This window comes from Dama dama, chromosome 18, assembly GCF_033118175.1.
Source record: "Dama dama isolate Ldn47 chromosome 18, ASM3311817v1, whole genome shotgun sequence".
Taxonomy (NCBI): domain Eukaryota; kingdom Metazoa; phylum Chordata; class Mammalia; order Artiodactyla; family Cervidae; genus Dama; species Dama dama.
Genome location: NC_083698.1, coordinates 89,004,702 through 89,027,782, shown reverse-complemented (window position 1 = coordinate 89,027,782; position 23,081 = coordinate 89,004,702). Strand labels below are relative to the sequence as shown.

Genomic DNA, 23,081 nt, shown 5'->3' with positions numbered 1-23,081 from the left:
CCCTGCTGTGTCAAAAGACAAAGGTGGGAAAAGGATGGATGATTAAAGATCTGGAGTCAGAGTAACTGACTGTCTGCATGCAAAAATAATGAAAGTAGATCCATACATCATACTATACAAGAAAATAAATTCCAGGTAGCTTAAAGGCTTAAATGTAAAACAAAAACATCAATAAAATAATAAACTATGTAACTTCTACAATAAACTACTGGGAAGTATTTACAAACACAGGGTTAAGAAGAATTGCTTAAACAAAACTCCAAAAGTTTAAAACACTAGTAACTGCACAATGACATAAATCCAAAACCTCTATGAACAAAAAGAAATGATAAAAAATTGGGAAGGGAGTGGACAACTAGGGGAAGAAGATAACTACAATACATATTTACCAAGAAAAGATTAGTGCTGAAAAAAAAAAAATCAGTAACTCTTAAAAAAATTGGAAAAATGCACAAAGGAAAATATGCAAAATAAGAATAGCCAATAAAGTTCTGAGATAACACTCTATCTGATTTTCCTGCACTGGCTGGAACCTCTTGCTCAAACAAGCAAATTAAACCAACAATGAGATACTATTTCATACCCATCAGACTGGCAAAAATAAAAACAATTGACAATACCAAATGTGGCGAGCATGAGAAGCAATAGGCACTCGAGTACACTCCTGGTGGGAATGCAAACAAATAAAACTATTTGGAAAGACATCTGGGATACCCAGTAAAGTTGAAAATGTGCCTATCTTTGCCCTCCTGAGTATACCCTCCAGCAGTGTTTTTCAAACTATGAGTAGTTTTTTTGTTTGTTTTAATAACATGGAATAAAGTGAAAGATATCAGAACATATCAAAGAGTGTGTTACTTGCAGTAGAAGTATCACTTCCTGAGAAATTGTTATTTCAATTATATGTGCATCTTTATTCTAGATCACAATGTCTTACTGTGGCACACTGTCAAAAGAAGTTTGAAAACCAAAGCCAAGAGCTCTTACAATATGTACAAGAAAACATACAAAATAATTTCTATTTGTAGCAACTGTAAATAGTAAAAGATTATAGACAACCTAAGTGTTCTCCCAATATATGACACATTCAGATAATGAATGGATACTAAATAACACTTAAAATGAAAATTATCTAGCCACATTATCAACATACATAAATTTCAGAAAAATAATACTGAATGAAATAAACACTTTTAGACAAACAATATCAGAGTGATACCATTTATATATAATTTAAAACATGCAAGTGAAAGTGAAGGTCACTCAGTCGTGTCTGACTCTGAGACCCCATGGACCATACATTCTATGGAATTCTCAAGGCCAGAATACTGGAGTGGGTAGCGTTTTCCTCCTCCAGGGGAATCTTCCCGACCCAGGGATTGAACCCAGGTCTCCCACACTGCAGGCGGATTCTTTACCAGCTGAGCGGCAAGGGAAGCCAAAATATGCAAAAACAATGCTAAATATTGTTTACTGATAGATACACACAAAACAATATGAAAGAAATTCAAGAGAATGATGACGATCAAATTCAGAATAGTGGTTACTTCAGCAGAGGGAGAGAATGAAATAGGATTAGAAAACGAGGATAACCAGCTACCCTTCCCTCTCCATTTAAAGTAAAGTTCATTATATTCCTCAGAGAACTCAGTGCTTCCGAAATTATTCAACTTGGTTATATGTACCCCTCTTCCTATCACTGGTCTGTAAGGTCCTTCAGGAGCAAGTTCTTGCCTGTCTTGTTTATAGTGTCTATATATACTAATATAAAGTATATAATAATTTCTCAGTAACTGTTGAATGATTAAATCATTTATATCAGTTGGGCCTCAGTTTCCACATCTGTCACATAAGAGGGTTAGATTAAAATTCTTTGCTAATCTTAACACTATGACAATGCAGTACTGTACTATAGCAAAACTATGTCTCAAAAACACCTTCCTTCCTAGGAAAGAAGTTGACTTGGATTCATTATGTTAGGATGCCCTCTTCTGGGAAGTAAAAAAATTTCAAAATATATTTCACAAACATTTTATATGTATTTTGCCACCAAATCTTATTTTAAAATTCACTATTTCAGAAAAATACACTGGATAATGACAGTGTAAGTTTATTTTCATTGCAGCTATCTTCTTTCACTTAAATACAGCATATACTTTTTTTAAAAAATGCACTACTTTGGCTATTTCTAATCATTGATTTCCTGTCCATCTTTTCCTAAGTATCTTCAAAATCAGTGTTCCTTATACAATATTAGATCCATCCACAGGGTCTACATGGAGCTTTCCACATAGCGCTAAACGTACAGTGTAAGATCATGGCATCCAGTCCCATCACTTCATGGCAAATAGACGGGGAAACAGTGGAAACAGTGGCTGACTTTATTTTTCTGGGCTCCAAAATCACTGCAGAAGGTGACTGAAGCCATGAAATTAAAAGACACTTACTCCTTGGAAGGAAAGTTATGACCAACCTAGACAGCATATTAAAAAGCAGAGACATTACTTTGCCAACGGTCTGTCTAGTCAAGGTTATGGTTTTTCCAGTGGTCACGTATGGATGTGAGAGTTGGACTATAAAGAAAGCTGAGCGCAGAAGAATTGATGCTTTTGAACTGTGGTGTTGGAGAAGACTCTCGAGAGTCCCTTGGACTGCAAGGAGATCCAACCAGTCCATCCTAAAGGAGATCAGTCCTGGGTGTTCTTCGGAAGGACTGATGTTGAAGCTAAATTCCAATACTTTGGCCACCTGATGCAAAGACCTGACTCATTGGAAAAGACCCTGGTGCTGGGAAAGACTGAAGGCAGAATGAGAAGGGGACGACAGAGGATGAGATGTTTGGATGGCATCATTGACTCAAAGGACATGGGTTTGAGTGGACTCCAGGAGCTGGTGATGGACAGGGAGGCTTGGCATGCTGCAGTTCATGGGGTCACAAAGAGTTGGACACGACTGAGTGACTGAACTGAACTGAAATAGTAAAGAGAATGATATAAAATATCACCCAGCTTTAAGTCATTTAGGGGCCCAAAAAATCTCAAAACCTTAAACTGGATTAAGATGATCCAGGATTGCTAATGCCCAGGCACTGGTAGAAGCAAACAAAAATCCTCTCTAGATGACAATAATATTATTCTAGATCCCAAATTATTCTAATAATCTTCTAAACACACACACATACAGCATTCATCCAAATAGAACCAGAACATGAAGAGAAAAACCAACATAAAGCAAGCTGGATATAAGAGGGAAAATTAATATTAAGTATGCATGAAACAAAAGTAATAGCACAAGTATATATAACTTCTAAACTAATAAGAAAAAAATGAAAAAATAAAAAACAAAAAAACTTTGCAATCACTCCAAAAAAAAATCAAAAGGAAAGTACACAGGACAAGCAGGACAATGAGAAAGCATAGAGTAAACATGATAAATTTAAACCCCAGTGTACCAGTGATTTTATGTGTGATGTATCAGCGATGTATCAGCGATGTATCAGTGATTACATTTACTGTAAATGGACTAAATGAGTTAAAAGTAGGTCTTCCTTGGTGGCTAAATCCTTGGTAAAGAATCTGCCTCCAATGCAAGAGACCCAGGTTGGATCCCTGGGTGGGGGAGATCCCCTGGAGAAGGAAATGAAAACCCACTCCAGTATTCTCGCCTGGGAAATCCCATGGACAGAGGAGCCTGATGGGCTACAGTCCAAGGGGTCGCAAAGAGTCGAATATGACTGAACTGTTGAGTTAAAAGTAAAGAGTACTGGAATGGATGAAAAAGCAAAACCAAAGTTCATGTCACTAACAGTATATGCGACTAGAACCTAAGTCTCAGTGTAATTCAGGTACAAGTTGAAAATGCAAGGCTTTAAAAAAAATCATGAAGATACGATATGAAGATATCTGAGTGCCTGTATCCTTGGCTCTTTCAGATAAGCACAGTACCAGAGTTAAGCCAAAAATGAAGATATTCCAATCCAAACATTACCTGCAGCAGCCAGATGGGCTGTTACCTCATCAGCCGCTGTGGAGTTAAGTATGTCTGAATCATCGTATGAGGTGTCCTCAGGAGAAGAAGGCGAGTCTTCGTCAGCACTCAGCATACTGTGTTCGGTGTAGGTGGCCACGTGGACCTGCTGAACTTGTTGGGCCACTGCATGAGCTTCTATGGTAGCCATGTGTTCAGTTTGGGTCACTCCGTGTTCCTCCATGAAGATCCACTATTGGAAAAACAGGTAAGGAACAGGATTCAGCGTGTAATACAGGTCAATGCTTAAACTAAGAAATACTTTCCTCAAGGGAAGAGGAACTTCGACAAGCCTTTCATTTTACTATATACCTCACCACACCAAGTCATAGGAAATGGGCAGCATCATTACCCTATGACATAAACATGGTAGAATATTTTCCTTGCATGAAACTATTCTGATGGAAATTCACTGTGCTAGTTTTATATTTAAAGTCACAAAACAATAAATATCTTTGGTATTATCCATAATGACAAAAAAGATATTTAAAAGGTCCTGGTGACTGGCATTTGACATTGTGGACATAAAAACGGTAAGTAAAATACTTAACAGTTCCTTTGTATTTCAAACACATATAGGAGTTAAACATTTTTTTCCCAAACTGTGATTATTCAAACTGGTTTTTCTGCTTATAAAACTGTGTTTCTTATATGCCCTGAAGTGACACAGTAACAGGACTAAGGTTTGCTCTCCTACAGACAGCACTTACGCTCTGTTCCCTCTTTCCCCTGCCCTGAGGAAGTACACTATCCTTAACAGGTTTTTGAAGCATACATACATATGTCTGATTTAAAATAAAAATAGGTTCACAATACATGTAATATTCTGTGACAAGATATCTGGACATTTTGACATGTCAAAATATACAGATCTACAGACCTTTCTATGTAGCTGAAGAATACTTCACTGTATTGACGTGCCATAATTATGCAACCAATCACCTACTGATATATAGGAAAGTGAAAGCATTAGTCACTCAGTTGTATCTGGCTCTTGGCAACCCCATGGACTGTAGCCTGCCAGGCTCCTCTGTCCATGGGATTCTCCAGGCAAGAACACTGGAGTGGATTGCCATTTCCTTCTCCAGGGGATCTTCCTGACTCAGGGATCGAATCCAGGTCTCCCAGGCACATTCTTTACTGTCTGAGCCACCTGGGAAGCAGGTATATATAGCAAGATATATAGGTATATATAGCAGATATATAGGTAGGCAGCTTCCATATTTTTGCTACTATAAACATCAGTGAAGTGAACATCCTTTTATATCAAACTATGCATATCAGTTTCTCAAAAAACTTTCAGAAGAATTACCATATGATCCAGCAATTCCACACTTCTGGGTACTATATATGCTGGGAGAACTGAAAGGAGGTCTGAAAGGGCTTTTTGTACACTGATGTTCACAGCAGCATTATTCACAACGGCCAAAAGGTGGAAGCAACTAACTATCCACCAACAGATGAATGGGTAACAACATGCGGACAGACCTCCAGTGAGAAATAAATTTACAAAACTAATTAAAAAATAAAATGAATTTGAACCTTAAAAAACAGTGGACACACGAACAATGGAATGTTAGTCTTAAAAAGGGAGAAATGCAAACTATGAATAGAGGGGATCTTTCTCAACTTGATAAAAAAAAAAATCTACAGCTAACATCATACTTAATGGTGAGAAACTAAATAGAATTTTGAAGATTTGAGATACCCCCAGATTCATACATATCTAAAAATGCAATTTAATGCACCATTTAAGTCATGCAATTAAACATAATATATGAAAGGAAGATACCATTAAAATACTATTTTTCTATCCATTTCACTGTTCTAGTCTGAGACAAACTACCTAGGGCATTTTAGAATTCTGGGTACTCCAAAATTGTTTTTAAATGATTTGGGATTAGATGGCATCTAAATCCTTTTCAAAAGGATTTGTACGCTATGCACTTGGCATAATGGATTTCAGTTCTTTTCTCCAGAACAGCAGTTCACAGAATAAATCAATAGGGATGTCTGTTTCACAGGCTTGTCACTCCTACCCAGAGCCTCATCTCTTTCTAGGTCTTTCCCCACACCATCCTTCAGCCTCACTAACCTGTCTGCTGACCCTCTGTAAAAAGCAAAGGCAAGGCCATTTCAGACTTCTTTGAACCAGAGTGGGATACTTGTAAAGGATGCTTTAAACGGTTTCATAATTTAGTAAGCAAAACAGGCTGTCTAAAGCCAGACATGACTGGCATACACATGCTGCAGGCGACTGTCATACCCCATCCCACTGTCATTTTGAGTGAGGCATTCTAGCTTTCATCCTCAAAAAGTCAGATTCTCTGGAGAGCAGAAAGTATAGGAACTTCTAAGAGATAAAAACATTAGATAATATGAAAATTTAAAAATAGCACAGGCTCTTACCAGACATTCAGAACTCCTGGACAAGTTACTTAACCTCTAAGCCTCAATTTCAACCTTTTTATTTTTATTTTTTTAATGATAAAGAAAAGAAAAGTAGTATCTTTGAGGAAAGTAGTATCTTTCCTCAAAAGGAAGTGGGTTAAAGGAGATTTTCCAGATGTGGTGAAAAACACATAAAAGATCAACACTAATTATTATTAGTGCCAGAATTCCTATGTCTTCATGATTCTATCCTTCTTGACACATTACCTGACTAGCCTCTCAAGCACTGGGCCTCAGTTACCTCGTCTTTAAGCTATACATCCATCTCTGAGGATACGGCTTTCTTGCTGCTGCTGCTGCTGCTTAGTCGCTTCAGCCGTGTCTGACTCTGTGCGACCCCATGGACTGCAGCCTGCATGGCCCCTCTGTCCGTGGGATTCTCTAGGCAAGAGTACTACAGTGGGTTGCCACACCCTCCTCCAGGGGATCTTCCCAACCCAGGGACAGAACCAGAGTCTCCTGCATTGCATGCAGATTCTTTACCACTGAGCCACCAGGGAAGCCCCATGGCTTTCTTAACTGCATGCACAAGATTTTGAGTCAAGCATCTAAAAAGACTTTATTATATTAATTGCAGCAACTCAAATACTAGACTCCAAAACATTAACATAAGGAAATTATAGGGAACCAACACCTCTAACATAATTTCATGAGAATGCACAAAACAGAGAATGGACCTGATAGTGATTCCTCTGAATAGATACGAAAAGCAAGATGAAAGGACAGACAACATGTACCTGTGATTCTAAACATCATATCCAAATAAAAAGGCATGTCTATTATCTGGAACCAGTGATGTTCAGTCAACTAGTTATACTCCATTTTAAAAAAATCATTCCCCCTCAAAATAACACAACTTGGTAGCAATTTTATTAAAGCCTGTTTCTTAGCCTAGGTCATCACCTGCGGTGCAACATATACTTCATCTGAAGGTTCTTCTTTAACATATAATCTATAAGGGATTGGGGAACTTCCCTGTGCAGAAGACATGGGTTCAATCCCTGGGTCAGGAAGATCCCCTGGAGAAGGAAATGGCAACCCACTCCAGTATCTCGCCTGGGAAATCCCATGGACAGAGGAGCCTGGCCGGCTACAGTCCAGGGGGTTGTAAGAGTCAGACAGACTTACTGACTGAGCACACATGCATAAGGGATTGGAGAATGGGAATTTTAGACAGAGGAGTTCCTATTTTTGCCACTGTGGACCAGTAGGCATGGGACTAAAGATAATGGAAGAGAACTCAGAAAAACAGATTTTCTGGTTAGAAGCATCCTATTAGTTGCAGTCAACAGTATGTAAGGAGCTACTGGAATTTGGATGAAATGTCCAAGGGCAGTTAAATTTAGTCTAATCCACACACACATAATGGGATTAAGTGTGGAGAATTAAAAAAAAAAAAAAACACAACAAAGTTGGAAGAGCAGGCTGAGAAATCCAATCAAGGTATAACTAAAAGTAAGAGAAAGCCTCAGTCTCATCAATAGATTTATCACATCAAAAGAAAAGCTACTAGAACTGCTTGGGGGAAATTCTCAGAGCAAGACTATGTCCACAGACAAAACCAGGACAGAAAAGCAGAGAGGTTCAATTTAATTCATAGACATGTCCAGAATCTAAATTCATGACTAGGACAGAAATTTTACTCAACAAAACAGCCTTTCCCAAAAAAGCCTAAAGCCAAAGATAATAATCTGATTCTTGAGGGACACATGATAATGGATCAAAATTTTACCACAGCAGGAAAAACTTTAAAACAACTGCAACAAGAAAGTCAAAGTGAAAATAGAAACAAGGTAAAATGTGGTTTAATTCTGAGTAATAAATGGAGCTCAAGAAAAGAGGAATCCATTTGACCTTCCTAGGAATATTCTCCTTCAAACAGCCTGAGGGTGTTAATAGGACTTGCAGAGGAAGAAGAAAACACACACACACACACACACACACACACACACACACACACACAATCCTCACATCACTGGGGTCTACAAAAAAAAAGAAAAAGCCATAGTCATGATGTAGCTTCTTGCTTTCCATTTTCAAACTCCCAACTATACTTAAAAAATCCAGCAGATTAAATATAACATAAAGTAGAATGTAAAAGTTATGAACCCTGGCAATGTAAAGGCAAAGATCAGGCTGAGAGAGGTAAGGAGACAGGAGAAGGTAGAGAGGTTGGGGAATGGCTGGGAGCGTAAATCCTATCTTTACACAGTGAGGGAACCAGAGCAAGAACAGAGATCTCAGTATCACAATGCAACTCAGCAACAGGGGAAAGGAAGGAAGCAGAGTGAGGTAAAATGCCCCCAAGCTTGATAAATCAGGAAAACGTAGTACAGGTGTATTTTCTAAAGTTATGGAGGTAATACTGTTTGATAATACTATAAACAAAATAGTTAAAACTATAAACAGAAACAGTTAAAGTAACTGTCTCTTAACAGTGGGACTAGGTGCAGGTGAAGAGTGTGGCAAAAGGCCACTGATTTTTTATTATAAAGCTTTCTATTTGAACTTTTATCATAGGAAGGTATTACTTTGAAAAATGAACCTTAAAAACAAATAACCACAACATAGCCTTCCCAACTGATCATTTTGAAACTTTAAAAATTAAACATGCTAGAGCAAACCATCACTAGAAAAATCAAGTGCCTTTCTCATGCTCAGATCAAGAGAACAGCACAGTTCAAGTTTAGAAAAGTCTTACCTTGAGTAAGGCTAACTGCCTAATTTATGACTGGAATCACATAATATTTTTCATTCCAATGTGGATAAAATTTGTAAATATTCATTAGTAACAACTGAAGAGTCCACATACTGCTTTTATACATATGTGAAAAAACAAGCTTTAACACACAACTTCATAATGCCTTCAGAGTGAGTGGACGGTTTTGTGAAACCTATATTATAAGTTTCGCTTAAAAAATCCAGCAGATTAAATATAACATAAAGTAGAATGTAAAAGTTATGAACCCTGGCAATGTAAAGGCAAAGATCAGGCTGAGAGAGGTAAGGAGACAGGAGAAGGTAGAGAGGGTACTTCCAGGGTACCCTGGAAGGCAGGGCCTGGGTACTAAGGTCTCTATGAATAGCAGCCATCATAATTTGTTTCCTAATAAATGTTTATGGGTAATTGGTTGCACATTATAATTAGTAAAGCTAGACCCAGGCAATTACAGTTCCCATTAATTCTCCTATAATACTGTGCTAGCCATTCATCTCTTCTCTCAACTTCCAAGCCCTCTATACCTGTACTGAAATGCTCTCTAGCCAGTTCTGGGCTGGGTTGGTGAAGTTTATTTACCAGCTTCATGTTAGGTTTTACCAAGGAGAGACAACAGGTTAAGATGGGAAGAGGTGGAGAGAAGGGACTGCCTTGCAGTTTTCATTCCTAATCAAGCTGCTCCAATGACCAAGGACAGCCTCATCTCCCAGCTCCAACTGTGCCCCTCTCTCCCTGTTGGCTGAGCACCAGCTGCGTGACATCCCACTCGGAGGTGAGATTACCAGCTGTGTGGGGGCCCCTCTGAACTCTTAGGTTCTTCTAGTCTGTTCCCCCAGCCCAAGGGGAGCTGGGGTAGCTGCTTCCCGTGTTACCTGGATTAACTCAGTGTCTGCTTTTGCCCTTCTAGTCTTCCAATGCCTGTGTAAGGAATTCCAGAATAAAATTCACTGAAATACCTCACATGGTTTACAGGTTCTGACGGATACAAAGGGAAGAAAATACGTACCTTTGTGGAAATAACTCAAAAGTGTCAATAAGCAGCAAAATTTTATATTAAGTCAATACAATAAAATGTATTGACATTTTTATACTATCAATTAAGTGATTCGAAGGACATTTTTATAAGGACACCACTATGGTTTGTTTCCATATGCTGATGGAAGCTGAATACAAAATCTTGAGTTTGATTAATCATTAAAAAGAGGCTAAGTTAAGAGTATAAAATGCCTCAGGAAGAGAAAAATGGGACACAGAAGTGAGAAGGGGGTACAGACAGGAAGAGAAGTAGGAGTTATACAAACACACAAACTTTTATCTGTTTATGACTCTACCTTCTTACCTGCTTTTAATAAAGTACTTAATAAGTTTAACATTCCAGCAAACCTCAAAATCAACATCACAATAATAAATGCCTTTTTATGGCATTTCTGGAAATAATAGTGACAATCACAAAAAGATCTGTCATATTATTCAATAAATATACTGAGTCCAGTGTCTGGACAAAGAACATGTGGTAGGAGTGGCAGCTCTGACCTTTATCTGCCACTCTAACTTCTTGGGCAGACGGACTATAGAGATAGATCTATGTATATCTACTGAAAAGCAACAGGAGGCACTAACTATAATTTCCAGTGTCGCTTGCAGAGATTCAGAGTTTTGTTTTCTTATTATACAACTAGGCCCAAGGAATTCAGTCCAAGAGCATGCCAAGAGTAAGCAAAGCGTCCTCTCCATTCCACCCCATTCCTGCTTGAAAGCTCATCCTCACATCCATAGCAGAGTGGCTAAGAGTACAAACTCTGGAGCCAGAGTACTGAGTTCAAATCTTGCTCTGCCACTCACTATCACCTTAGACAAGTTCCACTTGACTTCTATACCTTAGTTTTACAATCTTTCAGTCAGGGAGATTAATAGAAACTACTTCATAGAATTATTGTAAGGACCAAACAACTTTTTTGGACCAACTTTTATAAAAGGGCTTAAAATGGAACATGGTATATAATAAGTGCTAGTTAAGTGTAACCTATTATTACTAGTATTATTATTCCACATAAAGACAGTTTTATAAAGCATAGAAATGTCAAAGCGAAAGTTACAGGATTTATTTTTACATTGGGAGAAAAGGTGCTTATTAATCACAAATTGGGAGCTTGAGATCGAAACAAAGCTGAAACACTAGAGGGCGCCACAACCAAGGAAAAATGTAAGGAGAGCACAGTGAATTTCAAGCCGTGCTTGAAATTAAAATTCTTCGACTGGAATAAACATCCTTCTGTATTAAATAGGTGAATCTACTCTACCAAATGCTTCAAAATACATCAACTCTTCTATAGGTTCCAGACAGTACTGCTTTAGAACCTATAGAAGGAGCTGATGTATTGTCCAATAGGAATTTCTGCAACGATGGAAATGTTCTCAATTTACACTGTCCAAAATAATAACAGTCACTAACCACATGTGGTTAACTAACCACATGTGCTTACTGACCACATGAAATGTGACAGTTTTAAATAATTTTAATATAAATAGCTACAAGTGGCTGTGACTACCACAATGAACAGTACAGTTCTTCTACATTCTATTTTTAAGCTTTGAAATGACGTGCTTCTAATCACTGTTAAAGAAATTTCTAATGAAGTAAGTTCATACAATATTTCAAGCACATCCATCCCTTGTGATAATTCAACGCTGCAAAGACTGTCTGCGTTGCTCCCTCACCCTAAAGGTGTTCACAATCAAAAGCAAAGCTTTCTTTTACTCATTACAGAAATTTTGCCTACCCAATTCCCTGACTGTATTTCTTGGACCCTGGGTTAAAAAAGCTTAAAAAAATAAGGACAAATTGATAACATTAACTTAGAAGGCTTTTTGCCTTTAAGAAAGCCTTTTCTAGGACTTCCCTAGAGGTCTGGTGGTTAAGACTCTGTGCTTCCAATGCAGGGAACACAGGTTCGAACCCTGGTCAGGGAACTAACATCCCACAGGCTGCTCCCAAAAAGACATTTTTTTTAATAAATAAAAACTTTTTCCTTATAAAAGAAAAAATCATATTCTAGTGATAATCATCACCAAAGGCTAAGGGAGCACTAGAACAGAGGACTACAAGGACACTGAGCAGGAATCGTGACGGGGGTCAGTCTTCAGCTGGGAGTCTGTCAGGCGCCAGAGCGAAAGAAGGGGGCTGCAGGCTGAGGCACCGGCTTGTGAAGGCAGGTGGCACAGCAAGCGGACCGGAGTGAATACCCAGACAGCAGACTCAGGAGGAGTCTGGGGACCAGAGGCACACAGCTTTCAGCTGCCTTCACACCAGATTCTTTCTTTACACTGTAATTTAACCTGCTGAAAACAAAATGATTCTAAGGATAATGCTGACCCACCTGTCAAAGAGGAAAGTCGTCTCCACATTACAGCTTACAACCCTGTGTCTGTCACAGTGACCTGAGTGAGAAGGTACCTAATGAATGTTGATGACAGTGATAAAAAGGATTAGAAAATGCATTCTCAAATATTCAGATGCTTATCAACAGCTACAAATATCAATTAAAAGGAAGTGAGTTGCTGAAGCTATCGCTGGATCAGAAACATGGTGGATAGGAAGGAAGCTTAGTATACCCAGGCATTTTCAAATGGGTTAAGAATGCAGCTGGCTCTTTTTGCAGAAAAATCATGTGTCCACAGCTGCTCCCCAAATTGCCAAAAAATCAAATAAGTAGCTGTCATGTGACGGCAGGATTAGAGGCTGCCTCAATTTCCATTAAGGAGAAATAATATGAATTGCCCCAAGTCCCACCCCTCAGTCTCACCAGCACAAAGGACACTTTTATTCAGATCCTGCTTACTGTGAAATATAGCATTGTTGCCTGGCCGCTTCTGTAGTGGGCCTCGAGTCTGCTGGATTTGCCATTACACAACCAACATTCAGTTAAAGCCGTTTTTTAGATTTTTCAATACATGATTTTTCTTTTGAGATAACTAGGACTTGCTTCTGGATAAAACTGTGAATGTATATGTGTCAATAGTATGGATCCAGAAACCTCTGGAATCAACCATTCTCTCATCCACTTCACAAATATTTACTGAATCTTATCGGGTACTCCTAGATTATTTTAACACACTATTTCAAGAAAAACTGGCAATTCTAATTTTAAAAAATTATCATAAAAGTGACACATGTTCTTTTTGGGTAACTGAAAAAACACAAGTCAGAAAAAAAAAAAAAAAAAAGAAACAGAAATCAACACCAACACCACCTGAGACAGCCACATTACCAAGTTAACAATTTGGCGTGCATGCTTCTGGGCTTCCCTGGTGGTTTAGGGGTTAAGAATCCGCTTGCCAATGCAGGATGTGCAGGTTCAGTCCCTGGATTGGGAAGATCCCCTAGAGAAGGAAATGGCTACTTACGCCAGTATTCTTGTCTGAGAAATCCCACAGACAGAGGAGCCAGCCGGGCTACAGTCCATGGGTCCCAATTGTCGGATACCACCAAACAACTAGACAACAACTCATGCTGCTAGCATTTTCCCCTGAATTTCTTACATGGTTGCTTTGTGTTTTTTTGTTTTTTTTTTTTTAGACAAAAGTGAGGCTATAGTGTATATATTGTTTTAGAAATATTTTAAAATTTACTATAGAACAGAATTTTTTATGTTATTAACATTTAACATCATTTTTTTAATGTTTAAAGAGCATTCCCTATAAAAATGTATAGTAGGATTTTACTAACTCCCTGAAGTTAATTGTTTAGGTTGTTTTCAATTTTTCACTACTGTAAACTGCATTGTGATGACAAGTCTGATATTCAATAAATATCTGTTTAATAAATGTGTAAATGAATGGTTTACTAAGTTAAGTCTTTAAGTACATACCCAATTATTTCCTTAGCTCTTAAGAGACATAAAACTTTTGAGTATTCATACAGTTATAATTCTGGACATGGCTATTAAAGAAGGCACAGAAATGTAATGTGGTAAAAACAGTAATCTAAACATAAAGATAAGCACATAATACTTGGGGGATGGAAGACAAACTAAAAATATTAACCATAATGATGTAAAAGTAAAGTATGGCTCCCAGAACCTGGAATATTGGAAAGAGGGTTAGCGCATGGGGCACTTATAATGCCATTTTACAAAATGGCAAGTTGATGTATCAAAAAATAAGTCTATCAATTTGAAACTATAAAGATAATTAATGAAAGAATTTAAAAAATATAAATATCAAATAATGGGGGATGGAGAAAGGAGGAAATAGAAAAAGTGACTTAAATTCTTATTTTTCATACTAAAAAAGTCCACAGATATGGTCTAAAGTTGGTAATTCAAGAAAACAGAAGTTTACACATATTATTAATATAGCCTCATGGAAGTAATTCTAAGAGAAGCTAAAAACAAATAATGAAATTATTCTTAAAGGTTGTCTCTGGACCATAGGGCTACGGGGTGGGAAGAAGAGAAAAGGGAGGAGACTCATGTTTTTTCTCAATCATAAAGTTTCCTCTGCTATTTAATTTGTTAGGAAGTACAAAGAATACCCTGATATAATTGGCTGAAAAACCTGTAATTATCCACTTTGGATCCCCTAACTATATATATATCTTCTTATCTTGATAACCAGTCAGACCTAGATGCTCACAAAGAGTTATCTTTAACCAGATGTCTAAGACCTTGGAGGCCATCTAGTCTGATTTTCTCATTTTACAGATTGAGACCCAGAAAGGCTGAGACCCAAAGTCACAGCTCGACTTGGCAGCAAAATCAAAATCTGAACCCACTTCTCCGGCCTTCTAATTAAGTGCTCCATCAAAGCTCCCCACTTTGTCCCAGAGCACAGTTTCTGACCATAACATGCTTGGGCATGTTAACTCTATCCCACACTATCCTGTGTATATCTTCAACCCAAGATTTGGATCTTACCAATCTTATCACATGGACCACAGCCTTGTCTAACTCAATGAAACTATGAGCCATGCCGTGCAGGGCCACCCAAGACAGATGGATCATGGTGGAGAGTTCTGACAAAAGTTGGCCCATTGGAGAAGGGAATGGCAAACCACTTCAGTATTCTTGCCTGGAGAACCCCATGAATAGTATGAAAAGGCAAAAAGATAAGACACTGAAAGATGAACTCCTCAGGTCAGTCGGTGCCCAATATGCTAATGGAGATCAGTGGAGAAATAACTCCAGAAAGAATGAAGAGACAGAGCCAAAGCAAAAACAACACCCAGTTGTGGATGTGACTGGTGATGGAAGTAAAGTCCGATGCTGTAAAGAGCAACACTGCATAGGAACCTAGAATATTAGGTCCATGAATCAAGGCAAATTGGAAGTGGTCAAATAGGAGATGGCAAGAGTGAACATCAACCTTTTAGGAATCAGTGAACTAAAATGGACTGGAATGGGTGAATTTAATTCAGACGACCATTATATCTACAGCTGTGGGCAAGAATCCCTTAGAAGAAATGGAGTAGCCATCGTAGTCAACAAAAGCGTCCGAAATGCAGTACTTGGATGCAATTTCAAAAATGACGGATTAATCTCCACTCGTTTCCAAGGCAAACCATTCAATATCACAGTAATCCAAGTCTATGCCCCGACCAGTAATGCTGAAGAAGCTGAAGTTGAATGGTTTTATGAAGACCTACAAGACTTTCTAGAACTAACACCCCAAAAAGATATCCTTTTCATCACAGGGAACTGGAATGCGAAAGTAGAAAGTCAAGAAATACCTGGATTAACAGGCAAATCTGGCCTTGGAGTACAGAATGAAGCAGGGCAAAGGCTAATAGAGTTTTGCCAAGATAACGCACTGGCCATAGCAAACACCCTGTTCCAACAACATAAGAGAAGACTCTACACATGGACATCACCAGATGGTCAATGCTGATATCAGATTTATATTCTTTTCAGCCAAAGATGGAGAAGCTCTATACAGTCAGCAAAAACAAGACGGGGAGCTGACTGTGGCTCAGATCATGAACTCCTTATTGCCAAATTCAGACTTAAATTGAAGAAAGTAGGGAAAGCCACTAGACCATTCAGGTATGACCTAAATCAAATCCCTTACAATTATACAGTGGAAGTGACAAATAGATTCAAGGATTTAGATCTGATAGAGTGCCTGAAGAACTATGGATGGAGCTTCGTGACATTGTATAGGAGACAGGGATCAAGACCATCCCCAAGAAAAAGAAATGCAAAAAGGCAAAATGGTTGCCTGAGGAGCCCTTACAAATAGCTGTGAAAAGAAGAGAAGTGAAAGGCAAAGGAGAAAAGGAAAGATATACCCATTTGAATGCAGAGCTCCAAAGAATAGCAAGGAGAGATAAGAAAGCCTTCCTTAATGATTAATGCAAATAAATAGAGGAAAACAAGACTAGAGATCTCTTCAAGGAAATTAGAGATACCAAGGGAATATTTCATTTAAAGATGGGCAAAATAAAGGACAGAAATGGATGGACCTAACAGAAGCAGAAGATAGTTAGAAGAGGTGGCAAGAATACACAGAAGAACTGTACAAAAAAGATCTTCACGACCCAGATAATCACGATGGTGTGATCACTCACCTAGAGTCAGACATCCTGGAATGAGAAGTCAAGTGGGCCTTAGGAAGCATCACTACGAACAAAGCTAGTGGAGATGATGGAATTCCAGTTGAGCTATTTTAAATTCTAAAAGATGATGCTGTGAAAGTGCTGCACTCAATATGCCAGCAAATTTGGAAAACTCAGCAGTGGCCACAGGACTGGAAAAGGTCAGTTTTCATTCCAATCCCAAAGAAAGGCGATGCTAAAGAATGCTCAAATTACTGCACAACTGCACTCATTTCACACACTAGCAAAGTGATGCTCAAAACTCTCCAAGCCAGGCTTCAACAGTATGCAAACCGTGAGCTTCCAGATGTTCAAGCTGGATTTAGAAAAGGCTGAGGAATCAGAGATCAAATTGCCAACATCCGCTGGATCATGGAAAAAGCAAGAGAGTTCCAGAAAAACATCTACTTCTGCTTTACTGACTGTGCCAAAGCCTTTGACTGTGTGGATCACCACAAACTGTGGAAAATTCTGAAAGAGATGGGAATACCAGACCACCTGACCTGCCTCCTAAGAAATCTGTATGCAGGTCAGGAAGCAACAGTTAGAACTGGACATAGAACAGACTGATTCCAAATTGGGAAAGGAGTACATCAAGGCTCTATATTGTCACCCTGCTTATTTAACTTATGCAGAGTACATCATGAGAAACGCTGGGCTGGATGAAGCATAAGTTGGAATCAAGATTGCCAGGAGAAATATCAATAACCTCAGATATGCAGATGACACCACCCTTATATGGCAGAAAGTGAAGAACTAAAGAGCCTCTTGATGAAAGTCAAAGAGGAGAGTGAAAAAGTTGGCTTAAAACTCAACATTCAGAAAACTAAAATCATGGCATCTGGTCCTATCACTTCATGGCAAACAGATGGGGAAACAATGGAAACAGTGACAGACTTTATTTTTGGGGGCTCCAAAATCACTGCAGAGGGTGACTGCAGCCATGAAATTAAAAGACACTTGGCCCTATAAGAAAAGCTATGAACAACCTAGACAGCATATTAAAAAGCAGAGACATTACTTTGCCAACAAAGGTCCATCTAGTCAAAACTATGGTTTTTCCAGTAATCATGCATGGATGTGAGAGTTGGACTATAAAGAAAGCTGAGCACCAAAGAACTGATGCTTTTGAACTGTGATGTTGGAGAAGACTCTTGAGAGTCCCTTGAACTGCAAGGAGATCCAACCAGTTCATCCTAAAGGAAATCAGTCCTGAATATTCATTGGAAGGACTGATGTTGAAGATGAAACTCCAATACTTTGGCCACCTAATGAGAAGAACTGACTCACTAGAAAAGACCCTGATGCTGGGAAAGATTGAAGGCAGGAGGAGAAGGGGACGACAGAGGATGAGATGGTTGGATGGCATCACTGACTCAATGGACACAAGTTTAAGTAAACTCTGGAAGTTGGTCACGGACAGGGAGGCTTGGCATGCTGCAGTCAATGGGGTCACAAAAGTTGGACACAACTGAGCAACTGAACTGAACTGAACTGAGAGGTCAGTGAATTTGCATTATAAAACTTGCACATCGAATTGAAGTGATTTTTCAGACTTCATCTGCAGTCACTCAGCCCAGTCCCTCTAACACGCCTTCCAGTCCCCTCACCCTTCAATGCTCACCATCACTGCCTTAGTGTGCGTGCTCAGCTGCTTCCGTCATGTCCCACACTTTGCAACCCTATGGACTGTAGCAAGTCAGACTCCTCTGTTCATGAAATTATCCAGGCAAGAATACTGGAGTGGGTTGCTGTGCCCCACTTCCCAACCTGGGATCTTCCTGACCCATGGATCGAACCCACATCTCCATGTCTCCTGCACTGGCAGGCAGGTTCTTTACCACTAGTGAAAGAATAGTTTCTACAAACTGATAGACCTGACAGCATTCTTCCATGCCACAGGAATGAATGTAACTCATAAGCTGCTAAAGCAATGTCTTTCAAAGCCACTGTCTTCCGTGAACACCAGGGCAGTCAACTGGTTTCATGTTTTTCTTCATTTGTATTAAATGACTTATTTAGCTAACTACCCATGCCCACTTCCAAAAGGTGGAAAGAGAACAAAATTGTTGTTGTTTTGTTTTGTTTTAAAAAAGAGAACAAGGGACTGACTTGTGGGGGGAAAAAATGAAGAACTGAGCTCACATTTTAATGCTTGTAATCATTATACCATTTTATAAAAAATATTTTAAATTGAATTTTAAATGGTAGGAAAGTCCCTACTATTTATATAAATTATTATTTGCATAGATTATTTATGTAAATTTAGAAATTTGTAAAAATGGGAACCAGATTAGTCACTAGAAATTAAGTATATGCAGAAGGGTCAAAATCTAAAAACTAAAACCCCAGTACTGAATGCATTTTCTATAAACTGTGCATAATTTATGGATATTGTATTGTCTCATTAATTTAAAGTAAATAACACCAGCCCAGAATGGATGCATGAGACAAGTGCTCAGGGCTGTCCCACACTGGGAAGACCCAGAGGGATGGGATGGGGAGGGAGGTGGGAGGGGGGATCGGGATGGGGAACACATGTAAATCCATGGCTGATTCATGTCAATGTATGGCAAAAACCACTACAAAAGTAAAGTAATTAGCCTCCAACTAATAAAAATAAATGGGAAAAAAAAAAAGAAAGAAAGTAAATAGCCCTGAATGTTTAAAGCATGCTTTCTCACACATGGAGTCGCATATAATGAGATCGGTGGGGCCAACAGTAATACTGATTAATATTGAAAAGCAGGCTGAGCAGTGAGCCTAACACTCATCACTTCCTGGTTTACTTCCTCTGATCCACTCTGGAACTGAAGGCTAAGGGACAGATACATACAGTTTGATGGTGGCAGCATCAACTGAAATTTAAAAAGTCAAACAATGTATATGAAAACACCTTGTAACTGCAATATGCTACAGAAACAGAAGACATTATTTTGCTTTATTTTACTGTGGAGCAAGAAAATGAAGCGGAATCAGAAATGACTGTTGCCATCTGTCCCTGCAACCATCCATCCAGCACTGGAGTACCAGGATCATAAGGGTAGATTGTAAACAGTTCCAGGTCTATTCAGAGAGAAACCATATAAACCAAAGTGAAGTCGCTCAGTCATGTCCGACTCTTCGCGACCCCATGGACTGCAGCCCACCAGGCTCCTCTGCCCATGGGAAGTTCCAGGCAAGAGTACTGGAGTGGGCTGCCATTGCCTTCTCCAGTATAAAACAAGCAGCCCCTCATATCTGTTTTGTTTGGTTTGCACTGTTTTTTTTGTTTGGTTTTTTAGTGTGAACCAATTGCCAACATTTTAAAATAGGGAAACAGAATAAAAGCTCCAGATTTCTGACTTTTCTTAAAAAATCAGGACAATCTGGATAAGCCAGTAAGCAGTACTGTGTTAAAGCTTGGGCTGGAGAGTCAGTTCTGTCATTTGCTAGAGCGGTTACACTTAACCTCTCCAGGTACAGCAGTTACCCTATTTATAAACTGGTAATAATGTATTAATACCTTCGTCATAGTGTTAATGTCAGGATTAAATGAAATGAAGAAATTAAGGACTCAGTAGAGTACCCCCCACCTCCATTAAATGCTAATTTTTATTGTAATTTCAAACTGGCAACAACTGATTAACTGGAGGGAGAAGAACATGCTCTTACCAACAAGATATCTTTAAGATGTCCACTCCTGGACTGCCTTGACCATTTACAATGCCCGCTCAATCTAGCAATGGAGACTGCAAACTCTAATAGCAGCAAAGACTCAACAACGCAGTGTATAAAAAGGAGAGGGTAGATAATCTAATCAATCAACAAATATTTAAGAAGACATATAGATGGCTAAAAAGCCCATGAAAACGTGCTCAACATGCTTAATCATCAGACAGTGCAAATCAAAACTACAATGAGGTATCATTTCACACCAATCAGAATGGCAATCATTAAAAAAAATCTACAAACAATAAATGCTGGAGAGGGTATGGGAAAAAGGGAACTCTCCTACACTACTGGTGGAAATGCAGAGTGAAGAATGGTTTAGAGGTTCCTCAAAAAACTAAAAATAGAGCTACCATATGATCCATTAATCCCACACCTGGGCATACATCTGGAGGAAACCATAATTTAAAAGATAAATGCGCCCCAATGTTCATTGCAGCACTATTTACAATGCCCAGGACATGGAAGCAACCTAAATGCCCATTGACAGACAAATGGATAAAAAAGATGTGGTGTATATATATACAACAGAATATTACTCAGCCATAAAAAAGAATAAAATAATGACACGTGCAGCAACATGGATGGACCTAGAGATTTTCATACTGAGAGAAGCAAGTCAGATAGAGAAAGACAAATATCATACTATATTGCTGACATGTAGAAACTAAAAAGGAGATGCTGGAGGAGACTCTTGAGAATCCCTTGGACAGCAAGGAGACCAAAGCAGTAAATTCTAAAGGAAATCAACCCTGAATATTCACTGCAAGGACTGATGCTGAAGCTCCAGTACTACGGCCACCTGATGCAAAGAGCTGATTCATTGAAAAAGACCCTGATGCTGGGAAAGATTGAGGGCAGGAGGAGGAGGGGGCGACAGAGGATGACATGGGTGGATGATATAACTGACTCAATGGACATGAATTTGAGCAAACTCCAGGAGACAGTGGAGTGCAGGGAAGCCTCGCACGCTGTAGTCCATGCAGTCTGGGCTCAATGAACTCATTCCTTTCATATACATCTCAGCTATCTGGGCCAATACCCTGTCACAAAGAGTTGGACACAACTCAGCAACTGAACAACAAAAAGGGGGCACAAGTGAACTTATCTACAAAACAGAAATAGTTACAGATGTAGGCAACAAACTTACGGTTACCAAGCGGTAAGGGGGGGAATAAATCGGGAGACTGGGATTGACATGCACACACTACTATATATAAAATAATTAATAAGGATCTACTGTACAGCACAGGGAACTCTACTCAATAATGAGCCTGTCGGCTTAAAAAACAGTCACAATCTTAAAGTTGACAGTTATGTTTTATTCAGCGGGAATTTTTAGGACTTCAAGCCCAGGAGACAGAATCTCAAATAACCCTGAAAGAACTGCTCCAAGGAGGTGGGGGGAGGTGGGGAGTGCAGAGAGTCAGGTTATACAGAAGTCTGAAACAAAGGGCAGGTAGTCTGATCATCAAAAAGTATTTTTGTGAATTAAAGAAAACCGGGTATCTCAAGTTAAGGAATTTGGCACTTTTCCCTTTTCTATGTATGGGAAGATGCAAGAGTCTGGGCTTACGGAAATCATTCCTTTCATATGCATCTCAGCTATTTGGGCCAGTATCCTGTTTTTCCTCAGTGCTCACTGTAGGGAGTGGCTGCAGCCTCATGGCTGCCAGATGACAGCTATTATTTTCCTTCCTGGTTGCCCTTAGGGCTCAGAAATTCACATTTGGAGGGTTGAAACTGCTAATGACTATGACATCCTTGTTTACTGATATGGCAGGAATACTCCATTTCTCAACCTATATGGGAAAAGACAAAGAGTGGATATATGTATATCTATAACTGGTTCACTTCGCTATACATCTGAAACTAACACAACACTGTAAATCAACTATACTCCAATAAAAAAAATTTTTTTTTAATTTACTGGGAACCAGGTTCTAGGAAAAAGACACAGTGATAAGCAAGAAGGCAGAGTCTCATCTCAAAAAAACTTACATTCTAGAGGAAGGAGCCATGACAATAAAGACATAAAGGAAAAAATAAGAATTTCTGCTATGCAGAGGATAAAATAAGGCAATATGATAAGAAAATGGCTGTGGAGCGGGGTGGTCTCTGATGAGGCACATTTGATTTGTGACCTGAATGGGTGAGGAGCAGTCAGAGGAAGAGTCTGGTGAAAAGGGAAACAGTGGAGAGAGATAAGATTGGAAAAAATCAAGTAAGGCCTTTATAAGCCTTGGAAAGGAGTTTGGATTTTATTCTGATCAAGAAAGATGTTACAGAAGTAGCTATGTAAGAGGTGTCACTGGGAGCAGGAAGGAGGGTGGGGTGGAAACATTCAGAGCAGAGGAAACAGTGTAACATATGGAGCATGACCAAGCATGCAGTATACCAGAGGTTCAGCTAGGGGGAAGCCAGATGGTGGGGGCCTTATCTACTGTGCAAAATAATTTGTGCTTCATCTTATAGCTCAGTGGTACTCAATATTATGGAAGATCCATTTATAACAACCAAAGGAAGGGAGGGAGGGAGGGACAGACTGGGAGGGAAGAGAGGGGGAGGGGGGCGGGGGGCAAG

The 23,081-nt window shown here is 39.1% G+C and overlaps 1 protein-coding gene across 6 annotated transcripts in view; it reads right to left on the bottom strand.

Moving 5' to 3' along the window:
- The window catches only part of NRF1 (nuclear respiratory factor 1), a 118,037-nt gene that overhangs the window by 69,429 nt on the left and 25,527 nt on the right, over positions 1-23,081 (bottom strand). For 3 of the 6 annotated variants that reach the window (XM_061165775.1, XM_061165780.1, XM_061165781.1), the window contains exons 2-3: positions 12,574-12,650; positions 3,988-4,219 (exon numbers count right to left, since the gene is read on the bottom strand). In XM_061165775.1, the coding sequence (XP_061021758.1) occupies positions 3,988-4,210 (223 nt within the window). In that variant the 5' untranslated portion in view covers positions 4,211-4,219; positions 12,574-12,650. Of the gene's footprint in view, positions 1-3,987; positions 4,220-12,573; positions 12,651-13,464; positions 13,577-23,081 lie in introns of all 6 variants that reach the window. The other 3 variants (XM_061165779.1, XM_061165777.1, XM_061165776.1) reach the window with 3 other exon arrangements.